The sequence below is a fragment of the Carcharhinus amblyrhynchos genome, chromosome 33 (genome assembly GCF_965287045.1).
Source record: "Carcharhinus amblyrhynchos chromosome 33, sCarAmb.v2.hapA, whole genome shotgun sequence".
Lineage (NCBI taxonomy): Eukaryota > Metazoa > Chordata > Chondrichthyes > Carcharhiniformes > Carcharhinidae > Carcharhinus > Carcharhinus amblyrhynchos.
This window is the reverse complement of record NC_137356.1, coordinates 10,259,712-10,283,747: the sequence shown is the minus strand read 5'-3', so window position 1 is coordinate 10,283,747 and position 24,036 is coordinate 10,259,712. Positions and strand designations below refer to the sequence as shown.

General features: G+C 45.6%; 1 protein-coding gene across 1 annotated transcript in view; it reads right to left on the bottom strand.

Annotated features, from left to right (window-relative positions):
* Window positions 1-1,094: 1,094 nt before the first annotated feature.
* LOC145360891 (zinc finger SWIM domain-containing protein 4-like) overlaps window positions 1,095-24,036 on the bottom strand; it is a 114,882-nt gene continuing 91,940 nt past the window's right edge. The window contains exons 11-16 of the mRNA XM_080216393.1: window positions 21,650-21,785; window positions 18,549-18,706; window positions 16,567-16,629; window positions 8,552-8,715; window positions 5,965-6,046; window positions 1,095-4,597 (exon numbers count right to left, since the gene is read on the bottom strand). Coding sequence (XP_080072519.1) covers window positions 3,735-4,597; window positions 5,965-6,046; window positions 8,552-8,715; window positions 16,567-16,629; window positions 18,549-18,706; window positions 21,650-21,785 — 1,466 coding nt within the window. The 3' untranslated portion in view covers window positions 1,095-3,734. The remainder of the gene's footprint in view (window positions 4,598-5,964; window positions 6,047-8,551; window positions 8,716-16,566; window positions 16,630-18,548; window positions 18,707-21,649; window positions 21,786-24,036) is intronic.

Genomic DNA, 24,036 nt, shown 5'->3' with positions numbered 1-24,036 from the left:
CCAAAGCAGAATAAATGTTAGGAATTGGATTGTTGGGGAGATGATGGCCTAGTGGTATTAATCGCTAGACTGTGAACCCAGAAACTCAGTTAATGTCCTGGGGACCAGGGTTCCAATCCTGCCATGGCAGATGATGGAATGTGAATTCAATAATAACAAATATCTAGAATTAATCATTTCCTGATGACCATGAAAGCATTGTCAATTGTCAGAAAAACCCATCTGGTTCACTAATGTCCTTTAGGGAAGGAAATCTGCCATCCTTACCTTGTCTTACCTACACGTGACTCCAGAGCTACAGCAAAGCAGTCGACTCCCAACTGCGCTCAGGCAACTAGGGATGGCCAATAAATGGCCACCCAACGAAACACATGTCCCATGAATAAACAAAAAATTTGGATCGCTGCGCAGGAGAATGGAGGAGGCCTTGTGGTTCAAGGGGTTAGCGTTCTACCTCTGAGCCAAAGGCTCCAGGTTCGAATCCCACCCCAGGACTCAAAAGGCCAAGGAAGAAGCATTCGTAACACGGTCAAAACAGGTTTGAGTATCAAATCCTTCTAGCTCAGCGTGGGGTAGGTTATCAGAGCAGGAGATGCGCCGAGTGAGCTGTGAGCAGGAGACCATAAGACATAGGAACAGAATTAGGCCACTCGGCCCATCAAATCTGCTCCGCCATTCAATCACGGCTGATATTTCTCGCATCCCCATCCCGACTTTTCCCCATAACCCGTGATCCCCTTATTAATCAAAAACCAATCTCTGTCTTAAAGACACTCAATGACCTGCCCTCTCCATAGCCTTCTGAGGCAATGAATTCCACAAATTCATCACTCTGGCTGAAGAAATTCCCCCTTGTCTCTGTTTTAAATGATCGTCCCTTTGACCTGAGGTTGTGCCCTGTGGTTCTACTTTTTCCTACGAGTGGAAAAAGTGCAGGTGAAGTTAAGAGTCTCCACCATCGCTACTCACAGCTGCAGGCAAATGTGGATTTGGAGCAGGGAGGGGGAAACAAATACATGCAGCCACGGCGAGGTGAGTTGGAGTGAATGGTAACACGCCAGCCTACAGGAAAGAAAACTTACACAAGCTGCAAATTCATTGTCTTAATAGGTCTATTTCTCAACAGGGAAAACCATGTACAAACTTCAATAAATATTTAACAAAAAAATGTTGGATGCACTGTACAAAAAAAATCAGGAGCAATTAAACTGACCAGCAGCTGTTAAGCTTGTCCCTACAGCTGTGCAATACATTAAAAAATTTAAGGATGACACTGTTTTGCCCACAAAAAAGAAATTCAAGTACTGTATTACACATAGTCCATAAATTAAAGGTTCTTTTAAACTTTCTTTCATATTAATTTGACAAATAAAATACTATTTACAAATTGTTTCCTCCTTCTTTCCCTGAGATTAGGCTCAGTCACTGCACACACACAGGTTTACACTTCTTTTAAAAAAAAAGACACACGCCTGATCAGAATGGCTTATTATTTCTCTTCCTTTTTTTAAAATTCAAGTTTGGCAGGAGTTTGTTGGCGAGAGAAAGAAAAAGAGAGGTGAAATGCAGAGAGGGGGGTGCGCGCGTGTGCGCACACAGCAGTATAAAGAGGTATAAGGTCAAGAAGAGACAGATTTTGGTATAACCTATGGTAATCTGCTGGGGTCTCCATAGTGTTGAGGGTGGGGGTTTCAATTTTATTTTTTGGTCGATGCCTGTGTGTTTAAGAGCTGGGTCCCAGGGTCAAGTGGGATTTGGGAGATACTAGATGATGACAGGAATTCTGCACACGCTGCCTCGGACCCCAGGGAAGAGGAATATCAAAAAAAGGTACCTCGCACACGTGTCCTAACACTATCACACACACTTTTTAAAACAATTCTTGGAAAGAGGCAGCATTCCTGTTGACGGGATCGTCATGAGAAACTAAAATCTGCAGCATAATTTAAGACGTTTTTGAAACAGAGCTACGGGGGGAGGAGGGGAAATGGACTTACTGCAAATAAAAACCAGAATCCTGAAGCTCTGCAATAAAAAGGCTCTCAGAATCCTACGGTGCAGAATGAGACCATTCGGCCTCTGAAAGCCTTATTTACAACTTTCTCATCCTGCCCTGCCTCTTTTAATGACTCCATACAATCCTACAGTGCAGGAGGAGGCCATTTGGCCCATTAAGTCTACACTAATCACAATCCCTCCCAGATCCTATCCCCATTACCCTAGCCAGTCTCCTTGACACTAAGGGGTAATTTAGCACAGCCAATCCACCCAACCTGCGCATCTGTGGACTGTGGGAGGAAACTGAAGCACTGAGAGGAAACCCACGCAGACACAGGGGAGAATGTGCAAACTCCACAGACAGTGACCTGAGGCCTGAATCAAACTTGGGTCCCTGGGGTTGTGAGGCAGCAGTGCTATCCACTGTGCCACCATGCCTCTCATGGCCAGCATTCTGGTAATTTGTAATGGGACCCACCATAGCATTTCACCCCCATTTTAGGGGGTTTAAAAAGCACAATCAAACCTTTTTTTCTTTTGATAAAAGCCCCTCTTTTTTGGGAAAATGATGGTTAGAAAGCAGAGGGGGTTGGGGGAGGGGAGGGGGGTGGTTTGCTTAAAGGTGACCCAATTCAGAGAACCTACACACAATCGTAACCGTACAAAAATAAAAGACATGGGAGGGAGGGTTTACTACAGGTCACTGGTTAATAATGTTCAAGCCGATTTTAGGTGGGGAAAAAAATCTAGAAGCAAAATCCTAAATGGGCTGAATTTTAAGAGAAGGTTTGAAATGTAAAAATACTGGTTAATCGAGTGAGTGAAATCAGAAGATTCCAAGATTTCTCAAGAAATGGAACACTATCATTTTTGGCACTGTGTCAGCATTGAGAGAGAGAGAAAGAGAGACAGTGAGAGAGAAAGAGAAGGGCAGGGGGGGAGAGGAAGAAAACAAAAGGTGCTCTGTCCTGACACACCACAACCTTTGAATAACACCCTCTGAGTGAAACTGCCCCCTTGTCCTCGCACTGCCATTGCAATGCACACTCCCAATCTGCTACAGGCGAGGTGGGGTGGGCTGGCAGTGGTGAAAGGACACTGACAACAACTCACTTCAAGTAGCATCCTCACGATAAACATCCCACACAGATTCCCGCAGGACCCTGCCAGCCTCGGTCGTCTGGTTAAAAGGTAGCTCGAAATACTCCGTTACGAATTCTTTAACTGCTTTAGGTAACCGAATACACAAAAAAAAATAAAACGTATGGATTAAACCACAACCCGCCACTTCTGGGCAGGTACTGCAAAAAAAAAAAAGACCACTTTCTAGTGGCATACAATCATTTGCAAGTAACCGTCACAAAGCGTTAAATTAATACTCTGCTTTGAGAAATGACTGGAGGCCTGCGGCTAGGGTGACCCACCCATTGCAAGTTTAGTAGTTGCGTGCCAGTCCAGCCACCCACCCTCCCCCTTCTCCCACTTAAACACTGGTGGTTCCAGCGCAATTGCCAGCACCCCCTCCTCCCCTGGACAGGAGGGTACATTAAACGCCACCCTCAGTGGATCAAACACCAGGGGGAGCAAGCTCCTGGAAGTCAGCTGCTGTGCGCCTGGAATGACTTTTAGTTAAGTTTGTGCCTCTTTCTCGCTTGCACCTCCACCCCATCCCTCCAAAAAAAGAAAAGGACATCACTGCAACGTAGGAAGACTTGGGACAGGCGGAATTCCGAATTTCAGCCAAAGCGTTCCCGAACCAGCATCATGAGCTTTTTCTTGCCCTTGTAGGTCTGTTTGAGGTTGTCTATAAACTGGGTAAACTGTATGTGTCCGTCCTGGGCCATCAGGAAGGTCTCGCGAGCTTTGCTGAGGAACTCGATGAACTCGCCGTAGTGGCGGGGGCTGATGTGAGTCAGGCGGGAGTGTGTGGTGCTGATGTACGCGTCGATGGTTGCGTTAAGCAGCTGGCACAGTGGCGCCTTCTCCGTCGACATGAGCTTCCCGGAATTCCTGCGTCCAGGAACGCCAGCCAGGCCGGGGGCGGACATGGTCCACCGCCGCAGGATGTCCGACAGTACAGGGGCGCACTGCACGCTCTTGATGACCAGCGGCACGATGGCGGCCAGCTCGTTCTTGCCCAGCGAGTGGCTCAGCGAGCAGGCCCACAGCACGTCGTTGATGGCCGTGTGAGTGTCCTGATTGTAGGCGACGTTGAGGTGGGAGAGAGCGAGGCTGGCCATCTTGTAGGCCCGGATGGGGAAGCCCCGGTGCTCCATGTACCGGGCGATGGTGAATAAGTGCGAGTAGCTCATCCCCGTGGAGGCAGAGTCCAGGACAATCTGGTATGCGGTTTCAAAGGCTACGTGGTTCTTTTCGCACAGGGTCAGGGCTGACAGTGCGCAGTTCTGAGGGTCCTTCATTGTACACTGGAGAGCAAGGGTCCGGGCTGAGCTGTCTAGCTCCTCGCGTTGGGCATAGTCCAGACTCAATCGCAAAACGGTGGCGTGAGAGGTTACTGTGGCAGCTACGATTGTGGTTGCTTCGGTTGGAGTGAAGAGGGAATACCAATTCTGCATTATATTCATCAAGGCACAGACACCTGAAAGGATAAGAGACGGATTCCTTAATAAGCACTGCTGCACAGGACAATTCTGTTGATATAAATCAGGCTTTACAAATAAAGTGTTCGCGTCTGTACAGTGCCGTTCACAACCCCCGATCACTTCCTGGGTCTAGCCACTGTTGCAACATGGGCACCAAGCCAGTCAATTTTATACTCAAAATAGCACTGAAATAAAAGACTAGATATCAATTGCGCGAGGACTTAGTTTGTGGGATAGAGGTGGTGGCAAAGTGGTATTGTTGCAGACTGGCAATCCAGAGACCCAGGGTAACACTCTAGGGACCTGGGTTCAAATCCCATGGAAGATGGTGAAAAATTTGAATGAAAACTTGCAATTCAAAGTTGATTGTTGGCGCACAGCACGATCGCACAGTGGTTAGCATGACTGCCCCACAGCGCCAGAGACCTGGGCTCAATTCCAGCCTCTGATGACTGTAGAATTTGCATATTTGGTCCGTCTGTGTGGGTTTCCTCCCACAGTCCAAAGATGTGCAGGTTAGGTGGATTGGCCATGGTAAGTTGCCCCTTAATGTCCAAGGATATGCAAATTAGATGGACTGGCCATGCTAAATTGCTCTTTAATGTCCAAAGAGGTGTAGGTGTGGGGTTACAGGGTAGAGTGGGGGGGAGAAGACACTGTCAGAGTCGATGTAGACTCAAAGGACCCAATGGCATCCTCCTGCACTGTAGGGATTAAAGAAAACTGCAGGGCCATAAGGGCACACAAGTGGCGATTTGAGTAAAAATGAAAAGGTAAAGTTACCTTAGTCCCAGATGACCATAGGCTATGACGGTCATGATTTAACCTGAGGGTCACTACACCTGAAGCGAGGGGCAAGGTTAAGAAGGCAGGGCCATCAGTTAGTATGGGAATTGAACCCGTGCAGTTGGCATTGCTAACCAATTGAGCTAAACCCACCCTGTCCAGTTTAGTTCTGTAGTGGAGAACAAGCATTGATGATGAAACTGTACCAGTGAGGGAATTGTTGCATCTAGGATAGGGTAGAGAGCACATTAATGCTTTTTACTCTGTGGTTGACTCTTAATGGTCCTCTGAAATGCAAGCCACGCAGCTCCAAGGGCAATTAGGGATGGGCAACAAATGATGTACTTGCCAGCAGCGCTCGCTGTCTATGCCAGAATAAATGATGTGGAGATACCGGCATTGGACTGGGGTGGGCACAATAAAAGGAGGCTCACAACATCAGGTTAAAGTCCAACAAGTTTATTTGATAGCACGAGTTTTTGGAGCGCTGCTGACAAGTTTGTGATACCAAATGGACTTTAATCTGGTGTTGTGAGCCTTCTTAGGATCAATAAAAAATGCACATTTTATTGCTTACCAACTTCTGTAGCACAGCTCACGAGCCAACGGACCATCTCACGGCGACGCCAGTTCATTGTAGACAGCGTCATTCGCATCACCTGCAGGGACAAGGAACATTCACAGTCAAGTACAACAAGGAGACATTACTGTAATGATGATAATGTAAAAATCTACCTCTTATAAACACAATTAGATGGAGAGTGGGGGGGGCTTCACTCAATTTCACAGAACAACATTGTCCCTTTGAAAGGCTGACACCTTGCACTGAGGGCTATCACCATGGTCAGAAAGGCTGGCGTCTAACACGTGCACACACCCAGGATCCTACTTTCAGCAGTGCGAGCTATAAAGAGGCTATACTTCATAAACCGTACCCCAACCAATGCATCATAATAAAAATCCAGCGATGCCGAATGAACCAGTTGACATACATTGCAACACAACTCTCCAGACAAGCTGCGACACAACCAACTCCCCGAGCAAACTGCTACACAACCACTGTTGCACTGTAGCAATTCACCAATGATCTTTCGACAACACCTTCCAAACCCACGACCACTTCCATCTAGAAGGACAAGGGGAGCAGATACATGGGGAACACCACCACCTGCAAGTTCCCTTCCAAGTCACTCACCATCCTGACTTGGTAATATATTGGCCGGTCCTTTGCAGTCGCTGGGCCAAAATCCTGGAATTCCCTCCCTAACAGCATTGTGGGTCAATGCAGACTGCAACAATTCAAGGAGGCAGCTCACCACCACCACCATCTTCAAGGGACACACACAACTCTCTCACTCGCTCTACGGGTTTGTAACGCACACAACCATTATTCCCTGATTGGCTTCCAAATTCATTTGGCCTCAGTGCTGCCCAACACAACATTTGGATAATTATGCTGGCTGCTTTCCTGAGGCGCTGGGAAGTGTAGTCAGAGGCAACGGATAGGGGGCTGGTTTGAGTGATGGACTGGACGTGCGTTGGAGTTCAGAAATAGTCAACTATGCCAGGAAGCAACTTGGACGACAGAATTAAAGGTAACTGTGGAAAAAGGGCAGGCAATCACCAAACACAGGCAGCTACAGGAGATTGACCTGACCTGCATCAAAAGTCTCAATTTAATTTTGAAGGGATGGCGAAAAACTAAGCCTTTTCTATTTTTATAGCTTTCTACATGGTGCAAAAACCTTTCCACACCAGTGAAAATACAGCACAACACCATGATTCTCATCCAACTTTACACCTGCACCATAGAAAGTATTCTTTCTGGTTGTATCACAGCTTGGTATGGGCTCCTGCTCTGCCCAAGACCGCAAGGAACTACAAAGGGTCGTGAATGTAGCCCAATCCATCACACAAACTAGAATCCCATCCATTGACTGTGTCCACAATTCCTGCTGCCTTGGAAAAGCAGCCAGCATAAGGACACCACAAACCTCAGACACTCTCTCTTCCACCTTCTTCCGTCAGGAAAAAGATACAAAAGTCTGAGGTCACGTACCAACCAACTCAAGAACAGCTTCTTCCTTGCTGCTGTCAGACTTTTGAATGGACCTACCTTATATTAAGTTGATCTTTCTTTACACCCTAACTATGACTGTAACGGTACATTCTGCACACTCTCCTTTCCTTCTCTATGAACAGTATGCTTTGCCTGTATAGCATGAAAGAAACAATACTTTCCACTGTATGCTAATACATGTGACGATAATAAATCAAATCAAAATACAGTCCAAACATACTTTGTTAACTCCAGTCTCTGCTATTCTAATACTTTTATAACTGGCTTTCACCCTAACTTGGGTTCATCCAAAACTCTCCAACCCATAGCCCAAGCCCTATTCACTTATCACTCCATGTTCATGGACCTACATGGATCCCTCAGTCTGGCAATACCATAGATTCTCAGCCTTATTTTCCAATCATCCCATGGTCTCACCCTCATCTCTAACCTACCTAGGATCTAAACTATGGCATTCACTCCTTAAACTACTTCTCCTTTAAGATGTTGCTTAAGATCAAGTATGGTATTGACATGCTGTACTTGGCTGAAGTCATTAGGTTACATTTTAGCTTCATTTGAAGCAATTTTTAAAAGCGGCATCTCAGCTTCTTGGCTAAGATGCAAATGAGATCAAGCCTTGGAGGAGCTATGCCTACTCCAATCAGCTTGGATCATGTAGATCAAGCCCAAGACAGGAGGTGAGAGCCCTGTCTTGTCGGTTTGGATCAGGAATGTCTCAACTTGAGACTCTGAACTGGACTTGATTAAAGTGAATTGGAATTAAAAAACAATTAAAAAAAAGAGGTGCTCCTTAAAACCTAGCTTTGCGACCAAACCTTTGTTCACTTGCTCTAACATATCCTCATGTGGCTTTATGCCAAAATATGCTCAGACTAATGCTCCTGTGAAGTACATTACGTTGTCGCAGCAGTGCTTCATAAATGCAAGGTGTTGCCGTGAATATTTCTCCTCCCCCCCCAACCCCCGTCCCAAATTCTACATTACATTCCATGGCAGAAATTAAGTGAGCATAACACGAAAGAGATAAATTGATCCACAAACTATTGCAGAGACCACAGCACAACATTAAAAACAAGCCAACCTGTAATCCTAGCTCCAGGGACACATTGAGGAGTGTAATGTCGGGTGCACAGTTTGGCGGCGTGGCGGTTTTGCAAGCGTCCTGTGCTAGTTTGTATATCAGCGAAGGAGAATGAATGTTTTGTTGAATGGATTCTAACACCACTCGCAGCCACTTTGGGTCTCCTGAAACAAGAGGGAATATTAATCAAACCAGAAGACAGGAGAATGAACTTAGAGTAGAACACTTAAAAAAAACAGCCTATGATTGATAAATCGCACTGAGCTTCATGCTTTGTGTATAGCATTTTCTATATGGTTATGATCCCAGCTGAGGTTACCACCAGACAAGTCAGATCCCAGACACCGGCTTGATAGGTCCTAATTTTTAAAGACAATGTGAAAGTATGTTACTGAACCAATTTACAGGAGTTTGACCAACACAAGCAAGAAAAATGATTACATCAGACAAAAACAAATCTCAACACAAATACAACAAATTGTTGATTGCCATCGAGTAGATTGGGCCTGTACTCGGAGTTTAGAAGGCTGAGGGGGGAATCTTATAGAGACATAAGAGATAATGAAGGGGCTAGGTAGGGTAGAGGTAGAGAGATTTTTTTCCACTTCGAAAGGAAACCAGCCTCAAAAATAAGGGGGGGATCAGTTTAGAACAGAGTTGAGAAGGAACAACTTCTCTCAGAGGGTAGTGAATCTCTGGAATTCTCTGCCCATTGAAGTGGTGGAGGCTACCTTGTTGAATATATTTAAGTCACGGGTGGATAGATTCCTGATCGATAAGGGAATTTAAGGGCTATGGGGAGTAGGAGGGTAAGTGGAACTGATCCACTTCAGATCAGTCATGATCTTATTGAATGGCGGGACAGGCTCGAGGGGCTAGATGGCCTACTCCTGCTCCTATTTCTCATGTTCTTACGAAAGCTCACCTGGTTCAATAGAGTCCTTTAGGGAAGGAAATCTGCTCACCCAGTCTGACCGACAGTGACTCCAATGTGGTTGACTCTTAACTGCTCTCTGAATATAAATATGTACTCTTTCAGCTATAGTTTTTACAGACATGTACAAATTTGGAACGATAAAACAAACTTACCAGATCTCTGATTCAGCTCAAGGGACGTGAGCTTTGCTGGCTAGGCAACATTTATTTCTCCCCACTAACTGAGTGAAAGTGGTGGTGAGCTGCCTTCTTGAACAACTGCAGTCCATGTGGTGTAATAGCAGTGCTGTTAAGGGAGGGAATGACGTGGACATGCCGGCGTTGGACTGGGGTAAACACAGTAAAAAGTTTGACAACACCAGGTTTAAGTCCAACCGATTTATTTGATAGTACACTCACTAGCTTTCGGGATTAGCCCCTTCGTCCTGACGAAGCTAGTGAGTGTACTATCAAATAAATCGGTTGGACTTAAACCTGGTGTTGTCAAACTTTTTACAAGGGAGGGAATGCCAGGATTTTGATCCAGCGACAGTGAACGAGTGATGATATATTTCTAAGTCAGGATGGCGAGTGGTTGGAGAGGGACCTCCAGGTGACGTTCCCAGGTACCTACTTGTCCTTCTAGTGATTGTGGGTTTGGAACGTGCTATTGAAGGAGCCTTAGTGAGTTCTCTTAATATTCAGGTTAAGTACCTGGTATATATGAACCCACTGGCGAACTGTGGTCAGAAACTCCACTCTCCCAAGTAAATGACAGATGCGGCCAAAGCAGATTCCACAGCAGTTAAGAGTCAACCACATTAGAGTCATTGTAGGCCAAACTGGGCAAGGACAGCAGATTTCCTTCCTGAAGGACAGTAGCAGCACAGTGGCACAGTGGTTAGCGTTCTAAAGCGTTCAACGCTTTAGAAAGAGATGAATAATAGGATGGGCTGAATGGCCTCCATCTGTACTTTAATATTCCAGAATTATCAGATGCCAGGTGCATTAAGAATTTGAAGGGACACAAATTTATAGCCACCCTCCTTCGATCTGTACAGAGGGAGGAAGAAGTCAACAGTTAGTCCAACTGCTGCAACTCAAAGGGATATAGTTTGGGAAGGTTGGGGGAGGGAGAGGAACATTGGAACAGGTCCAAAACAGCTTGCCAACTGCCTTCTTGAATAAAAAGCTGCAAGCCGTGAGAAAATGATAGCTCAAGTGAAGTTTATTAGTCACAAGTAAGGCTTACATTAACACTGCAATGAAGTTACTGTGAAATTCCCCGAGTCGCCACACTCCTGCATCTGTTTGGGTCAATGCACAGACAGATGCACAGTTGGACAGAGAAGAAAGCAGAGCACCTGAAGGAAACCCATGCAGACACGAGAAGAATGTGCAGACTCCACCCAGAAAGACAGTGACCCAAGCCAGGAATTGAGTCTGGGTCACTGGGGCAGTAGTATTACCACTGTGCCACTAGAATGATAAGGGCTAGTTTCCCCCCCTCCCCCAAACAAATTTAATCTGGAATATGGAATGCCATAACTAAGATAATGCAGAAACCAAACAATGCTGCAAAACTAAGCAAGAGCAGGAAATTGTAAATGTGTTAAAAATATAAATAAATCAGAAATGTAAGTCGTTTCCGAATTTCTGCACAGACTTGCCAGATAGATGATGATGAGGGGGTCAGAAACTAAGTGGAAGCAGAACATATCACAGCTGACTTTTTCAGAAGCTGACTTCACAGGAAACACTGAGGTTCAGAAACTTGTGTTATGAAAGCAGCTCCAGTAAGAACAGGAGTCCGATGGTACAACGCTTGGTTGACAAATGTTGGGAAGAGGAACATGAACAAGGGGATTGCAGAACCTCCACAGACTGAAATGAATGTCCACAAACCACTGCAGAGTGGCTAGGGTCACCGCCCTGTATTGCGCAATCAATAAGACCATGAGACGTAGGAGCAGGTTTAGGTCATTCGGCCCATCAAGCCTGCTCTGGCATTCAATCATGGCTGATATGATTCACATCCCCATTTTCCTGTCTTCTCCCTGTAACCTTTGATTCCCTTACTGATCAAGAACCTGGTGTCTTAAATACACCGGCCTCCACAGCCTTCTGTGGCAATGAGCTCCACAGATTCATCTCACTCTGTCTCAAGAAATTCCTCCTCATTCTGATTTTAAAGAGGATCCCTTGACTCTGAGGTTGTGTCAAGTTCTAGCCTCCTCCACTAGTGGAAACATCCTCTCTATGTTCATTCTATCCAGGCCTCTCTGTATTCTTTTAAGTTTCGATTAGATTTCCCCCTCATCCTTCCAAATTCCATTGAGTGTAGACCCAGATTCCTCAACTGGTCCACATACGACAAACTCTTCATTCCTGGGATCATTCTCACTGTCCCAAATGTCACATCAAGTGGCATAAGTGACTATAGCTTTCCAGACTTGCCAATCATGGCAACAGTTGGTGACCCGGTTGTTGGGAATTCTGCTTAATCCACTCTTTATCCTTATCTAGCTGCTTCCTTCAGTGTTGGCCTCCTACTCTTCTCCCAGTCATCCTTCTGCCGTTGTTTAGATCGGCAAGGATAACATGGCTGGAGAACTAAGTTTGTCTTCTTTCGGTATCGTTTCTCTGTCTTCATTCAGTACTTTATTAGTCTTTTCTCCACCCAGCTTACCCTCAAGTGTCCTCCTGCACTGCACACTTCCATTTCTTATTAGTATTAACTAAGTTATAACTGCGGGGAGGCAATGGCCTAGTGTATTATTGCTAGGCTATGAATCTAGAAACTCAGCTAATGCTCTGGGGACCCAGTTTCAAATCCCACACGGCTGACATTGTAATTTGAATTCAATAATAAAAAATTATGCAATTGTGATGACCATGAAACCATTGTGAATTGTTGGAAAAACCCATCAGATTTAGGAAAGGAAATCTACCAACTTTGCCTCGTCTGGCCTACATGTGACTCCAGAGCCACAGCAACCTGGTTGACTCTCAACTACTCTCAAATGGCCCAGCAAGCAACCAGAAGGGCAACTAGGGATGGGCAAAAGATTTTGGCCAGCCAGCGACCCCCATGTCCCACGAATGAATAAAAAAGTGTCAATTTAACTTGTGTTCAATTTCTTGACTTGACCTTGACTTTTCTACAGATAACCCTGAGAAAAATACAGCCCAGTTGGTCAAAAAACACTGACTGTGGAAAGAACTTTAACCAGTTACACAGCCTGAACAGAGAAAGACATGGTGGGTGGGTGGGGGTGTGTGTGTGTGTGTGTGTGTGTGTGTGTGTATACACTTCAGTTGAGCATGGTGTCACACCAGGACGTCTGGACCATGAGGAAACCGAGGAAATGTGGCGAGTGTGGGACGGGATTCATATCCCCTTCAAAGCTGGTAGATTCTGCTAACTATTGGCCTTGTATTATCTTCAGCCCGTGTTATCATCATCTCCTGTTATCAAGAGCAGCACGGTGGCACAGTGGTTAGCACTGCTACCTCACAGCGCCAGGGATCTGGGATCAATTCCTGGCTTAGGTCACTGTCTGTGCGGAGTTTGCACATTCTCCCCATTTCTGCGCGAGTTTCCTCCCACAGTCCAAAAGACATGCTGGTTAGATGCATTGACTTGAACAGGCGCCAGAAGGTGGCGACTCGGAGAATTTTACTCACTGAGTGTTAATGTAAGCATTACATGTGACTAATAAATAAACTTTACTTTTAGTTAACATTCCTAGAAATGCGCAGTTCAAAAGGAAACTGTTTAATTCCAGGTGCAAAGGACCCTTCACATTTCTTATATTCAAAGTCATTTCGACTATTATTTAAACAGTAAAAAATTGTAGCATGCTGCTGTGCAGAGGGACCTGGGCGTCTTGTGCGAGGAGTTGGTTTGCAGGTGCAGCAGGTAATTAAGGCAGCAAATGGAATTTTGTCCTTCATTGCTAGAGGGATGGAGTTTAAAAACAGCGAGATTATGTTGCAGCTGTATAAGGTGCTGGTGAGGCCACACCTGGAGTACTGTGTACAGTTTTGGTCTCCTTACTTGAGAAAGGATATACTGGCACTGGAGGAGGTGCAGAGGAGATTCACTAGGTTGATTCCGGAGTTGAGAGGGTTGGTTTATGAGGGCAGACTGGGGCTATATTCATTGGAATTCAGAAGAATGAGGGGAAATCTTATGGAAACATACAAGATTATGAAGGGAATAGATAAGGTAGAAGCAAGGAAGTTGTTTTCACTGACAGGTGAAACTAGAACTAAGAACATAAGAAATAGGAAACAGGAGCAGGAGTAGGCCATCTAGCCCCTCGAGCCTGCCCCGCCATTCAATAAGATCATGGCTGATCTGTCGTGGCTCAGTTCCACTTTCCCACCCTCTCCCCATAACCCTTAATCCCCTTGCCTATCAAAAACCTATCAACCTGCGTCTTAAATATATTTAGCGAGGCAGCCTCCACCACTTCAACGGGCAGAGAATTCCAGAGATTCACCACCCTTTGAGTGAAGAAGTTCCTCCTCAACTCCGTTCTAAACCACCCCCCCTCCCTTTATCTTGCGGCTGTGCCCTCTAGTCCTACTGTCCTTTCTAAGCAGGAAGAGCCTCTCCACCTCTACCCTATCCATCCCATTCATCATCTTATACGTCTCAATGAGATCTCCCCTCATTCTTCTAAACTCTAACGAGTACAAGCCTAGTTTATTCAGCCTCTCCTCATAGTTCAACCCCCTCAACTCCGGCATCAGCCTAGTAAACCTCCTCTGCACTCCCTCCAAGGCCAAAATATCCTTGCGTAAGTGCGGCGACCAAAACTGCACACTGAACTCCAGCTGCGGCCTCACCAGTGCCCTGTACAGTTGCAGCAAGACCTCCCTACTTTTATATTCAATCCCCCTCGCTATGAAGGCCAGCATCCCATTCGCTTTCCTGACCACCTGCTGCACCCTCAGGCTGGGTTTTTGCGACTCATGCACAAGGACCCCGAGGTTCCTCTACACCGTCGCCTGCTGCAGTTTTTCGCCAAGTAATAGTCCTTCCTACCGTTATTCCTACCAAAGTGGACAACCTCACACTTGCCAACATTAAATTCCATTTGCCAGTTCCTGGCCCATTTGCCCAGCCTATCTAGATCCTTCTGCAGACTGGAGGGCAGAGCCTCAAAATAAGGGGAAGCAGATTTAGGAGTGAGTTGAGGAGGAGCTTCACACAAAGGGTTGTGAATCTGTGGAATTTCCTGCCCAGTGAAGCAGTTGAGACTACCTCATTGAATGTTTTTAAGGCAAGGATAGATAAATTTTTGAACAGTAAAGGAATTAAGGGTTATGGTGAGCAGGCAGGTAAGTGGAGCTGAGTCCACAAAAAGATCAGCCATGATCTTATTGAATGGCGGAACAGGCTCGAGGGGCCAGATGGCCTACTCCTGCTCCTAGTTCTCATGTTCGTAAAGATAGTGCCTGAATTATTTCAGTGCAGTAACAGCCAGTTGCCTGTTGATGGCGCTATGAACATGGTCTCCACACTTGGCGATCATGAGCAGCTGGTTCCAACCACAAACTTCTGGGTCCAAAATGGTTCCATCACGAATAGAAGCCAACAGTTCCGCAGCAAGAACTGTAGGCTCACCATGTGTGTGGGGAGATAGGTGACTAGAGTAAACCCCAGTTTAAGTACCCTCTTTTAAAGTGGTTTGTGCTTCAAAGGGCCTTATATTTTTCTTGTTGGCTTCCATTTAAAGTATCAAAGAATCATAGAATCCTACAGTGCAGAATGAGGTCATTTGACCCATCAAGTCAGCACAGGGCAGCATGCTGACAGTGGTTAGCGCTGCTGTCTCACAGCACCAACGACCTGGGTTCAATTCCCAGCTTGGTCACTCTGTGTAGAGTCTGCATGTTCTCCCCATATCTGCGTGGGTTTCCGCTGGGTGCTCCGGTTTCCTCCTATAGTCTAAAAGGTGTGCTGGTTAGAGTGCACTGGCCATGCTAAATTCTCCCTCAGTGTACCTGAACAGGCGCTGGAGTGTGGCAACTAGGGGAATTTCACAGTAACTTCATTGCAGTGTTAATCTAAGACATATTTGTGACTTCTAAATAAACTTTAAGTCTGCCCTGACCACAAGCCCAACCTAATCCCATAACTCCATGCATTTACCCCAGCTAGTCTCCCTGACACTAAGGGGCAATTTAGCACAGCCAATCCACCTAACCTGCACACCTTTGGACTGTGGGAGGAAACTGGAGCACCTGGAGGAAGCCCGTGCAGACCCAAGAGAATGTGCAAACTCCACAGTCACCCGAGCCAGGAATTGAACCCGAGTCCCTGGTGCTATGAGGCAGCAGTGCTAACCACTGTGCTGCCCATAAAATATTCCACATCTTAAGCATGTGTGATGATATCATCACATCCCCGACATGATGCATTGTGGAGTGACCAGGGCCCAATGATTCGGAAAGTTGTGCCTAGCTTGTAAACGGTGCCATTTTGTCCTTTTTGTACGTTTGAGGAACAATGCTTTTTTTTGCTGCAATTCAGGTACCTCTCCATATATATACCAAATTTAATCTTTAAGTTTTTTTTTCTACTGTACCTATTCAGGTATCACGTGTACGTACTAAAGTTTATTTTCAGGCAATTTTTGTTTCACTGTATCCTCTATGGTTGAGGAGCTCTGGACTTCGTATTTTTTTGGAAGAATTCTTCATTGTACTGCATCTTAAGGTAGCACAGTGGAACATTAGTTAGCATTGCTGCCTCTCGGCTCCAGGGACCTGGGTTCGTTTCCCGGCTTGGGTCACTGTCTGTGTGGAGTCGACACATTCTCCCCCATGTCTGTGTGGGTTTCCTCCCACAGTCCGAAAGGTGTGCTGGTTAGCGTGCACTGGCCGTGTTAAATTCTGCCTCAGTGTACCCGAACAGGCGCCAAACTGTGGCAGTGTATTTTCACAGTAAGTTCATTACAATGTGAATGTAAGCATACTTGTAATAATAAACTCTTATAGCACTGCACTGTAAACTTTGTTTTTCAAATTTCTCTGATGCTGAGATTGAGGAACTACTGTTTTTAAAATAATTTGCTGCACAGTACCTGTGTTTGAGGAACCTGTTGTAAACTTGGGTGCCTTACAGAGGCCTCTGCCGAGGAAGAAGCCTAAAAGCAAGGCAAGGCAGCAATTTTAAAGTCACTTCCTAAAGTTTTTCAGACTATGTGGAACAGCGTTTCAGTTTTTACATTGATTCTTCTGGGCAAATGTTGTCCCCAAGAACCCAACTCAACATGGACTCCCATGAGAAACCATGCTTCACTGAGTGGCAATTTCCAGGAACGCAATCATTACTTCAAGGGAGGACTCCCTCAATAGGAATTTAGCTGCGAGAGGGTCATTTGAAGAGTGAGAAAGATGATTTTGGAAGGAGCATGCAGTTTTGTAACAAGAAAACTTCACACTTAAAGTCGGACCTTTAAAAGGAAGTCTGTTGTTCAAGACAAAAGAAGCCCACTAGAAATGCACAGTCAGTTCAAAGTTTACTTAGTGTTACAAGTAAACTTACATCAACATTGCAACGAAGTTACTGTGAAAGTCCCCCAGTTTCCACACTCTGGCATCTGTTCGGGTACACGGAGAATTTAGCACGGCAAACCCCCCACCCTAACCAGCATGTCTTTTGGACTGTGGGAGGAAACCGGAGACCCGGCGGAAACCCAAGCAGACACGGGGAGAACGTGCAAACTCCACAAAGACAGTCAAACTGGGAATCAAACCTGGGTCCCTGGTGTTGAGGCAGCAGTGCTAACCATTGTGTTAAAGTCCAAAGGGAAGCCAATACTTCAGTTCTGTATGAATATATGAATTAGGAGTAGGCCATTCAGCCCTTCAAGTCTGCTCCACCATTCAATACGAAAATGGCTGACCCAACTATGGCCTCAACTCCACATTCCCATTGGTCCCGTCTCTACATGAAATCCACTGGACAAAAGGCACTTGCCTAATTTGGATGCCTAATCTCGTACCTGCAACTTACAACCATCTCAATTTTTGTTTCCTACGCTTGCCGTTTTCCTCTTTTACCTCCTCTAATCATGTCACAAACAAAAGATGGAAGTGTGGTTTACATGGGCAGCACAGTGGTTAGCACAGCTACCTCAGTGCCTGGGAGCCGGGTTCAATTCCTGGTTTGGGTCAGTCTGTGTGGAGTCTGTGCACTGTGTCTGCATGGGTTTCCTCCCACAGTCAGAGCAGCATGGTGGCAGTGCTGCCTCACAACGCCAGGTTCAATTCCTGGCTTGGGTCATTGTGTGAAGTCTGCATGTTTTTCCCACATCTGCGTGGATTTCCTCCAGGTGCTCCGGATTCCTCCCGCAGTCTGAAAGACGTGCTGGTTAGGGTGCATTGGCCCGAACAGGCGCCGGAGTGTGGCAACTAGGGGAATTTCACAGTAACTTCATTGCAGTGTTAATGTAAGCCTTACTTGAGACTAATTAATAAAGTTTAACTTTAGATGTGCTGGTTAGGTTCATTGGCCGTGCTAAAATCTCCCTCAGCACTTGATTAGAATTTATTGGGCAGCAGGTGATGCAATGGGTGTAGATAAATTATTGACTCCCAAATGGGATTGAGCTATCTTCCAAAATGTTTCTTGTTGACAACCCAGATAAGTCAAAGTAATGCTTATGCTCTGTACGAATGGTTAGCACTGCTGCCTCACAGCATCAGGGAACAGTGTTCGATTTCCAGTTTGGATGACCATCTACGCAGTCGGCACATTCTCCCTGTGTCTGAGTGGGTTTCTTCCCACAGTTCGAAAGATGTGCTGGTTAGGTGCTAAATTCTCCCTAAGTGTACCCGAACAGGCACTGGAGTGAGGCGACTAGGAGATTTTCACAGCAACTTCATTGCAGTGTTAATGCATGCCGACTTGTGACACTAATAAACAGAATTTAAACTTTATTTTGCTCCCAGCAAATCCCCAATTCACAACAGCATCTAAACCAAAATGAAGAACCACCCACGGGGATGGGAAACATGTGACATCTAACTGTGTTTTGAGGTGGTGTGACTCCCGTCTTACCTTTTGCAGCCGTTAACATGGTAGATGCCAGTTCGCACTGTTGAGTTTCAAGATGCCCAAGGATGAACCAACGTGGGTAGCGGCTAGGATCCACTAATGCTACAAGGTGCGGGTGAGAGCCATCGCCTGCTGGCGCCATAGATTCCAGCACTGGCAGCCTGGAAACAGGAGATGATCGTGAGCAAAGCGGGGTGGTGCAATCATTCTGGACACAAGATTCAATGTTTAAACAATGGTTGCTATGGACGCAATAGGAAATAAACTAATCTGCACAATGGCCCGTAAAAGCCCGGAACTCACTTCCCCACAACACCTTTGAAATGGGGGCCAATTTGGTTAACAAATGCAGGGTTGATCTCTGTATATAGATATTGAGGTAGATCAGAGGCAGATGAATAGAAGTTGAAGTATATAAACATTGGAATCATAGAAACCTAGTGCAAGAGGCTGTTTCGCCCATCGAACAAGTTTTAGATGTTGAATGACACACTCCTGTTCTGACGATCCCTACTCACTTCTCGTTTCAGAATGTGCCAATCCAGCACTTCACCATCCATCCCATTAATGCAGTACAGCCAGTGAAACGGTGCTAAGACCACTGAGTCAGGAAGAAGCCATTCGGCCCATCAAATGTGCACCGACCACAATCCCACTCTAGCCCTTTCCGCATACATTTACTCCAGTTAGTACCCCTGATACTAAGGGTCAATTTAGAATGGCCAATTCACCTAACCCACACATCTTTGGAGTGTGGAAGGGAACCAGAGCACCCAGAGCAAACCCACGCAAACATGGGGAAAATGTGCAAACTCCACAGTGACCCAAATCAGAACTGAACCCTGGTCCCTAGGGCTGAGGCGCAGCAGTGCTAACTCTGGTGCCGCCATTCTCATTGAATGGCAGAGTGGACTGGATGGGCTAAATGGCCTACCTCTGCTCCTATGTCTTAAGAGGGTCATATGGGTTACTAAATGACAAAGGAAGGGATGAATCGCCATTGGAGCACGGACTGGTTGGGCCAAATATCCTGTTCAAATTATGCCATGTAACCCAGAAAGCTTTTGCACAAGAGCAACGCAGACCAGAGCACCGATTAAGTGCAAGAAAAATATACTTGCGGCAACTCTCTGGAAAAAACGTGTGGTTTAGAGAGGGAAGCCTCTTGGGCTAATTAGTTAGGTCTGTGGTTAGTGCCGTTAAGTCATAGAATTACTGAATTTGCTCAGGCATCCGTGAAAGGGAACCCACACAGAGATAAGCAACAAAGGAGTGACGCCCATTAGACAAGTTTTCCTCCTGTCGACGGGCTCCAATTTCCAGCCCACATTCAAGGCGACGGGCGTCAAACTGCATCATGCAGGACCTCCCACCCCTTAACATACCCTTTGCCGGTCTTCGAAATGTCATATGAAAACTGCAAACGTCAGAACACCCTGAAGGAGAGGGACACGGTGACATCTCTTGCCTCAAATGACTCACTGACCAATATACATACTGCAGACTTCCTGCTCTTTAAGAACACACGCTTGCAGTGAGAAATTGAATGCATTGAGCTCCAAAACTTGATCAGCATTAGCAAAGACATCTGCAACATCTTGTAATACTGCATTCTGCAGTATCGTGTTTCCTATGAACAGTCCGCTTTGTCCATAGAGTGCGCAAGAAACAGTATTTTTTCCACTGTATCCCAATACAAGTGACAACAATCAAATCAAAATCAAAGCAGCCAGCATAATCAAGGACCCAACGCATCCCGGACATTCTCTCTTCCACCTTCTTCTGTCAGGTGAAAAGATACAAAAGTCTGAAATCACATACCAACCGACTTAAGAACAGCTTCTTCCCTGCTGCTGGCAGACTTTTGAATGGACCTACCTTGCATGAAGTTGTTCTTTCTCTACATCCTAGCTATGACCGTAACACTACATTCTGCACCCTCTCCTTTCTTTCTCCATGAGTGGTATGCTTTGTCTGTATAGTGTGCAAGAAGTAATACTTTTCACTGTATACCAATTACGTGTGACTATAATAATAAATCAAATGAAATCAAACCAGTCTTACATGAGGCAGAGTGGTGTAGTGGTATTGTTGTTGGACTAGTAATCCAGAGACTCAGGATTTGAATCCCACCAGGGCTGATTGCGATATTTGAATTCAACACACGTCTGGAATCAAAAGTCTAATGATGACCACAAAACCGTTGTTGAAAAAATTTAAACTTGGTTTGATTTATTATTGCCACACGTATTAACTTAAAGCTTTACCATTCATACAGAAGGAAAGGACAGAGTGCAAAATGTAGTGTTACAGTCATAGCTAGGGTGTGGAGAAAGATCAGCTTAATGCAAGGTTGGTCCATTCAAAAGTCTGACAGCAGCAGGGAAGAAGCTTTGAGTTGGTTGGTACATGACCTCAGACTTTTGTATCTTTTTCCCAACGGAAGAAGGTGGAAGAGAGAATGTCCGGGGTGCATAAGGTCCTTAATTATGCTGGCTGCTTTGCCGAGGCAGCAGGAAGTGTAGACAGAGTCAATGGATGGATAGGGCTACATTCATGACCTTTTTTAAGTCCTTGCAGTCATGGGCAGAGCAGGAGTCATACCAAGCTGCGATACAGATTGCTTTCTATGGTGCATCTTAAAACCCATCTAATTCACCATCTGCTGGGGAAGGAAATCTGCCATCCTTACCCAGTCTGGCCTACATGTGACTCTGCAACAATCTGATTGGTTCTTAACTGCCCTCAGGGATGGGCCATAAATGCTGACCCAGTCAGTGACGTCCACACCCAAGAATGAATTTAAAAAATGTGGGTACAGGCTTTGAGGCAAGAATTTTGTTCAAATTTCCCCACTTGTAAGAACTAGTCATTGCACTCACGCACAAAGTCCACACCGTTCTTCCCACCTACCACATAACTGCATGACTCAGGGTAATGTCATTTTCAGAGATCTCTTCAGTAGCATTACAATCATTGGTTTTCTGACGTCTGCTTTTAGATAGTGAAATAAAAAGCAGCGTACTTCCCTTGCAACGGACAGTCACCTCATGCACAATTAGTTTATTCAAGAAAAATGTTTTCCCCTCAAAGATTTCACCTACCTCATTGCTCTTAAAGACACTTTGTAGGCCAGGTCAGGGTCATGGAGCAGGAGAGCTTTGAACAGGTATCTCGCAAATGTGTGCATGGGAACACTTTCCCGATGGACTACCTCACCCAGGCCACTGAATGGACCTCCTGAAGAAATAAAAAAAGTCACCTTGATTAAATGTTAATTTTTCCCCAAACAGGAGGATTCTGAGAATATGCAGGTCCTCATATTTGTAGCAATCCCATACTGGTCAATGCCCTTTCCCAACAATGTGCTCCATAGCACACATCATAGAATCCCTACAGTGCAGAAGAGCTCACTGAGACTACACTGACTCCCTGATAGGCTATCTTATCCAGGACCTTTCCCCCACCTTATCCCCGTAACCCCACACGTTTACCATGGCTAGTCCATCTGACCTACACATCTTTGGACACTTAATTTAGCATGGCCAATCCCCCTAACATGCAAATCTTTGGTGTGTGAGAGGAGCACCCGGAGGAAATCTACACAGTGAGAACATGCAAACTCCACACAGACAAGTCAGATTCCCTATGGTGCAGAAGGAGGCTATTCAGCCCACTGAGTCTGCCCCAATCACAATTGCACTGAGGCCCTATTCCCACAGATTTATACGTTGCTAATCCCCCTGATATTAGGGTTAATTTATCATGGTCAATCAACCTAACCCGCACATCTTTGGACTGGATGAAAACCAGAGCACCCAGAGGAAACCCTTGCAGACATGGGGAGAAAGTGCAAACTTCACAGACAGTGACCCAAGGCTGGAACTGAACACAGGTCCCTGGTGCTGTGAGGCAGCAGTGCTAACCACTGCACCACCCCATGGGCTCAGATTCACTCCCTGTGCGTTTGATCAAGGGGTGACAATGAGGCATAAATCAGCCTCAGCATTCTGAGGCTGCGGCCGGGAGATTAACGAGTCAAAGCTCAGGCTTCCATTCCTCAATACTACTGACCAGGAAGTGGACTGCAACTCAGGGCCAATATGCTCACCTAACTGCCTCCAATACAAGGGCCCATACATAGAGACCAGGCCATTTAGACTGAGATGATAGGGCTGCTTATGGAATGGTGTGTGAATAGGAGTCAACATCTAATATCTTTATGATCAATGATGGCCACTAATGGCAGCATCCAGTGATTGTTTTGGTCAGTTGCCTTTATAAGGAAAAGGTAACATGGTGCCAACTATCCCTAATCTCGCCAGTGTTTTGATAGAACTTTGGAATGGATCTATCCCATTTACAGGGTTCCCTTAGGGGTCATTCTGCAATATTTGGCAATAAGAGCTCTTTTATCCTCTCTTGGTCAAACAGCAGAAACCAAGGCAATAGTTGATTTGCCTTACAACACCTGCAGTGCAAAGGCACAGCCACGGGTTTGTGTATTTGCTGGGTTTGTGTGTCACTAAGGCAAACTCTACAAATGTTAGACCAGCATGTAGTGAGCACACTGTAGTGCATACAAACAAACAAAAATGCTGGAGGAAAAAAAAAGTAGAGGTCAAAGCAAGATTATATCTCCATCTAGCAAACTGATATTAATCCCAAGTAATGGAAATAAATTGGGTCAAGTCATGAAATGGGTGACAGAGAGAGACACAGAAAAAAAAGTGAGCAGAATGTTTGTGTTTCCTCAAGCTGCAGTTTAACCTTTATCTTGCCAAATAACCACGCTCTCGGCACTGCACTAATGTCAGTGTGGTTAATAAGTAAAGGTTAACTCTTCAGTGGGTTTTCTGTTACGCAATGGAAATTTTGAGGCCAATCTCTTTCTCCTGCAACGCTGATCCACACCGCACGGAACAATGTAATCCTCCATTCCAGGTTGGTGGCAATGTACTCCTGTGGTCCAAATCTCTATTTTTATACTGCAGCACGCAAAAAGCAAGCCACTGCTGCAAACCAGAGGAGCTTCTCAAAGGCGGAATCAGATTTCCAGTTGAGGCTGAATTTAAACAAAAAACAAACACCTCCTACGAAATGGTTCCTGATAAAAAAAAAATTTCCAGTGCAGCAGCTGAAGAAATGCAAAAAAAAATTTGACTTGATGAAGGAGGAACATGAGCTTCAACTGGTGCACCTAATGAGCACAAGAGAACTGGTCCAGGTAAAGGTAACACGAATCCACTCTGGCCATGTGGAATGAAGGTAAGAGTAGAGGATTCTAATCACAACAAAGGCCTAGCTCAATTCTGAATGCTTACAGACACACAAATGGACTGGAAGAGCTTGGTTGCACCTTGGGAGTCTGGGCGGCTCGGCGGTGAGTACTGCTGGCTCTCAGCGCCAGGGGCCCAGGTTTGATTCTGGCTTCGGGTCACTATCTGTGTGGAGTTTGCACGTGCTCCCCGTGTCTGCATGGGTTTCTTCC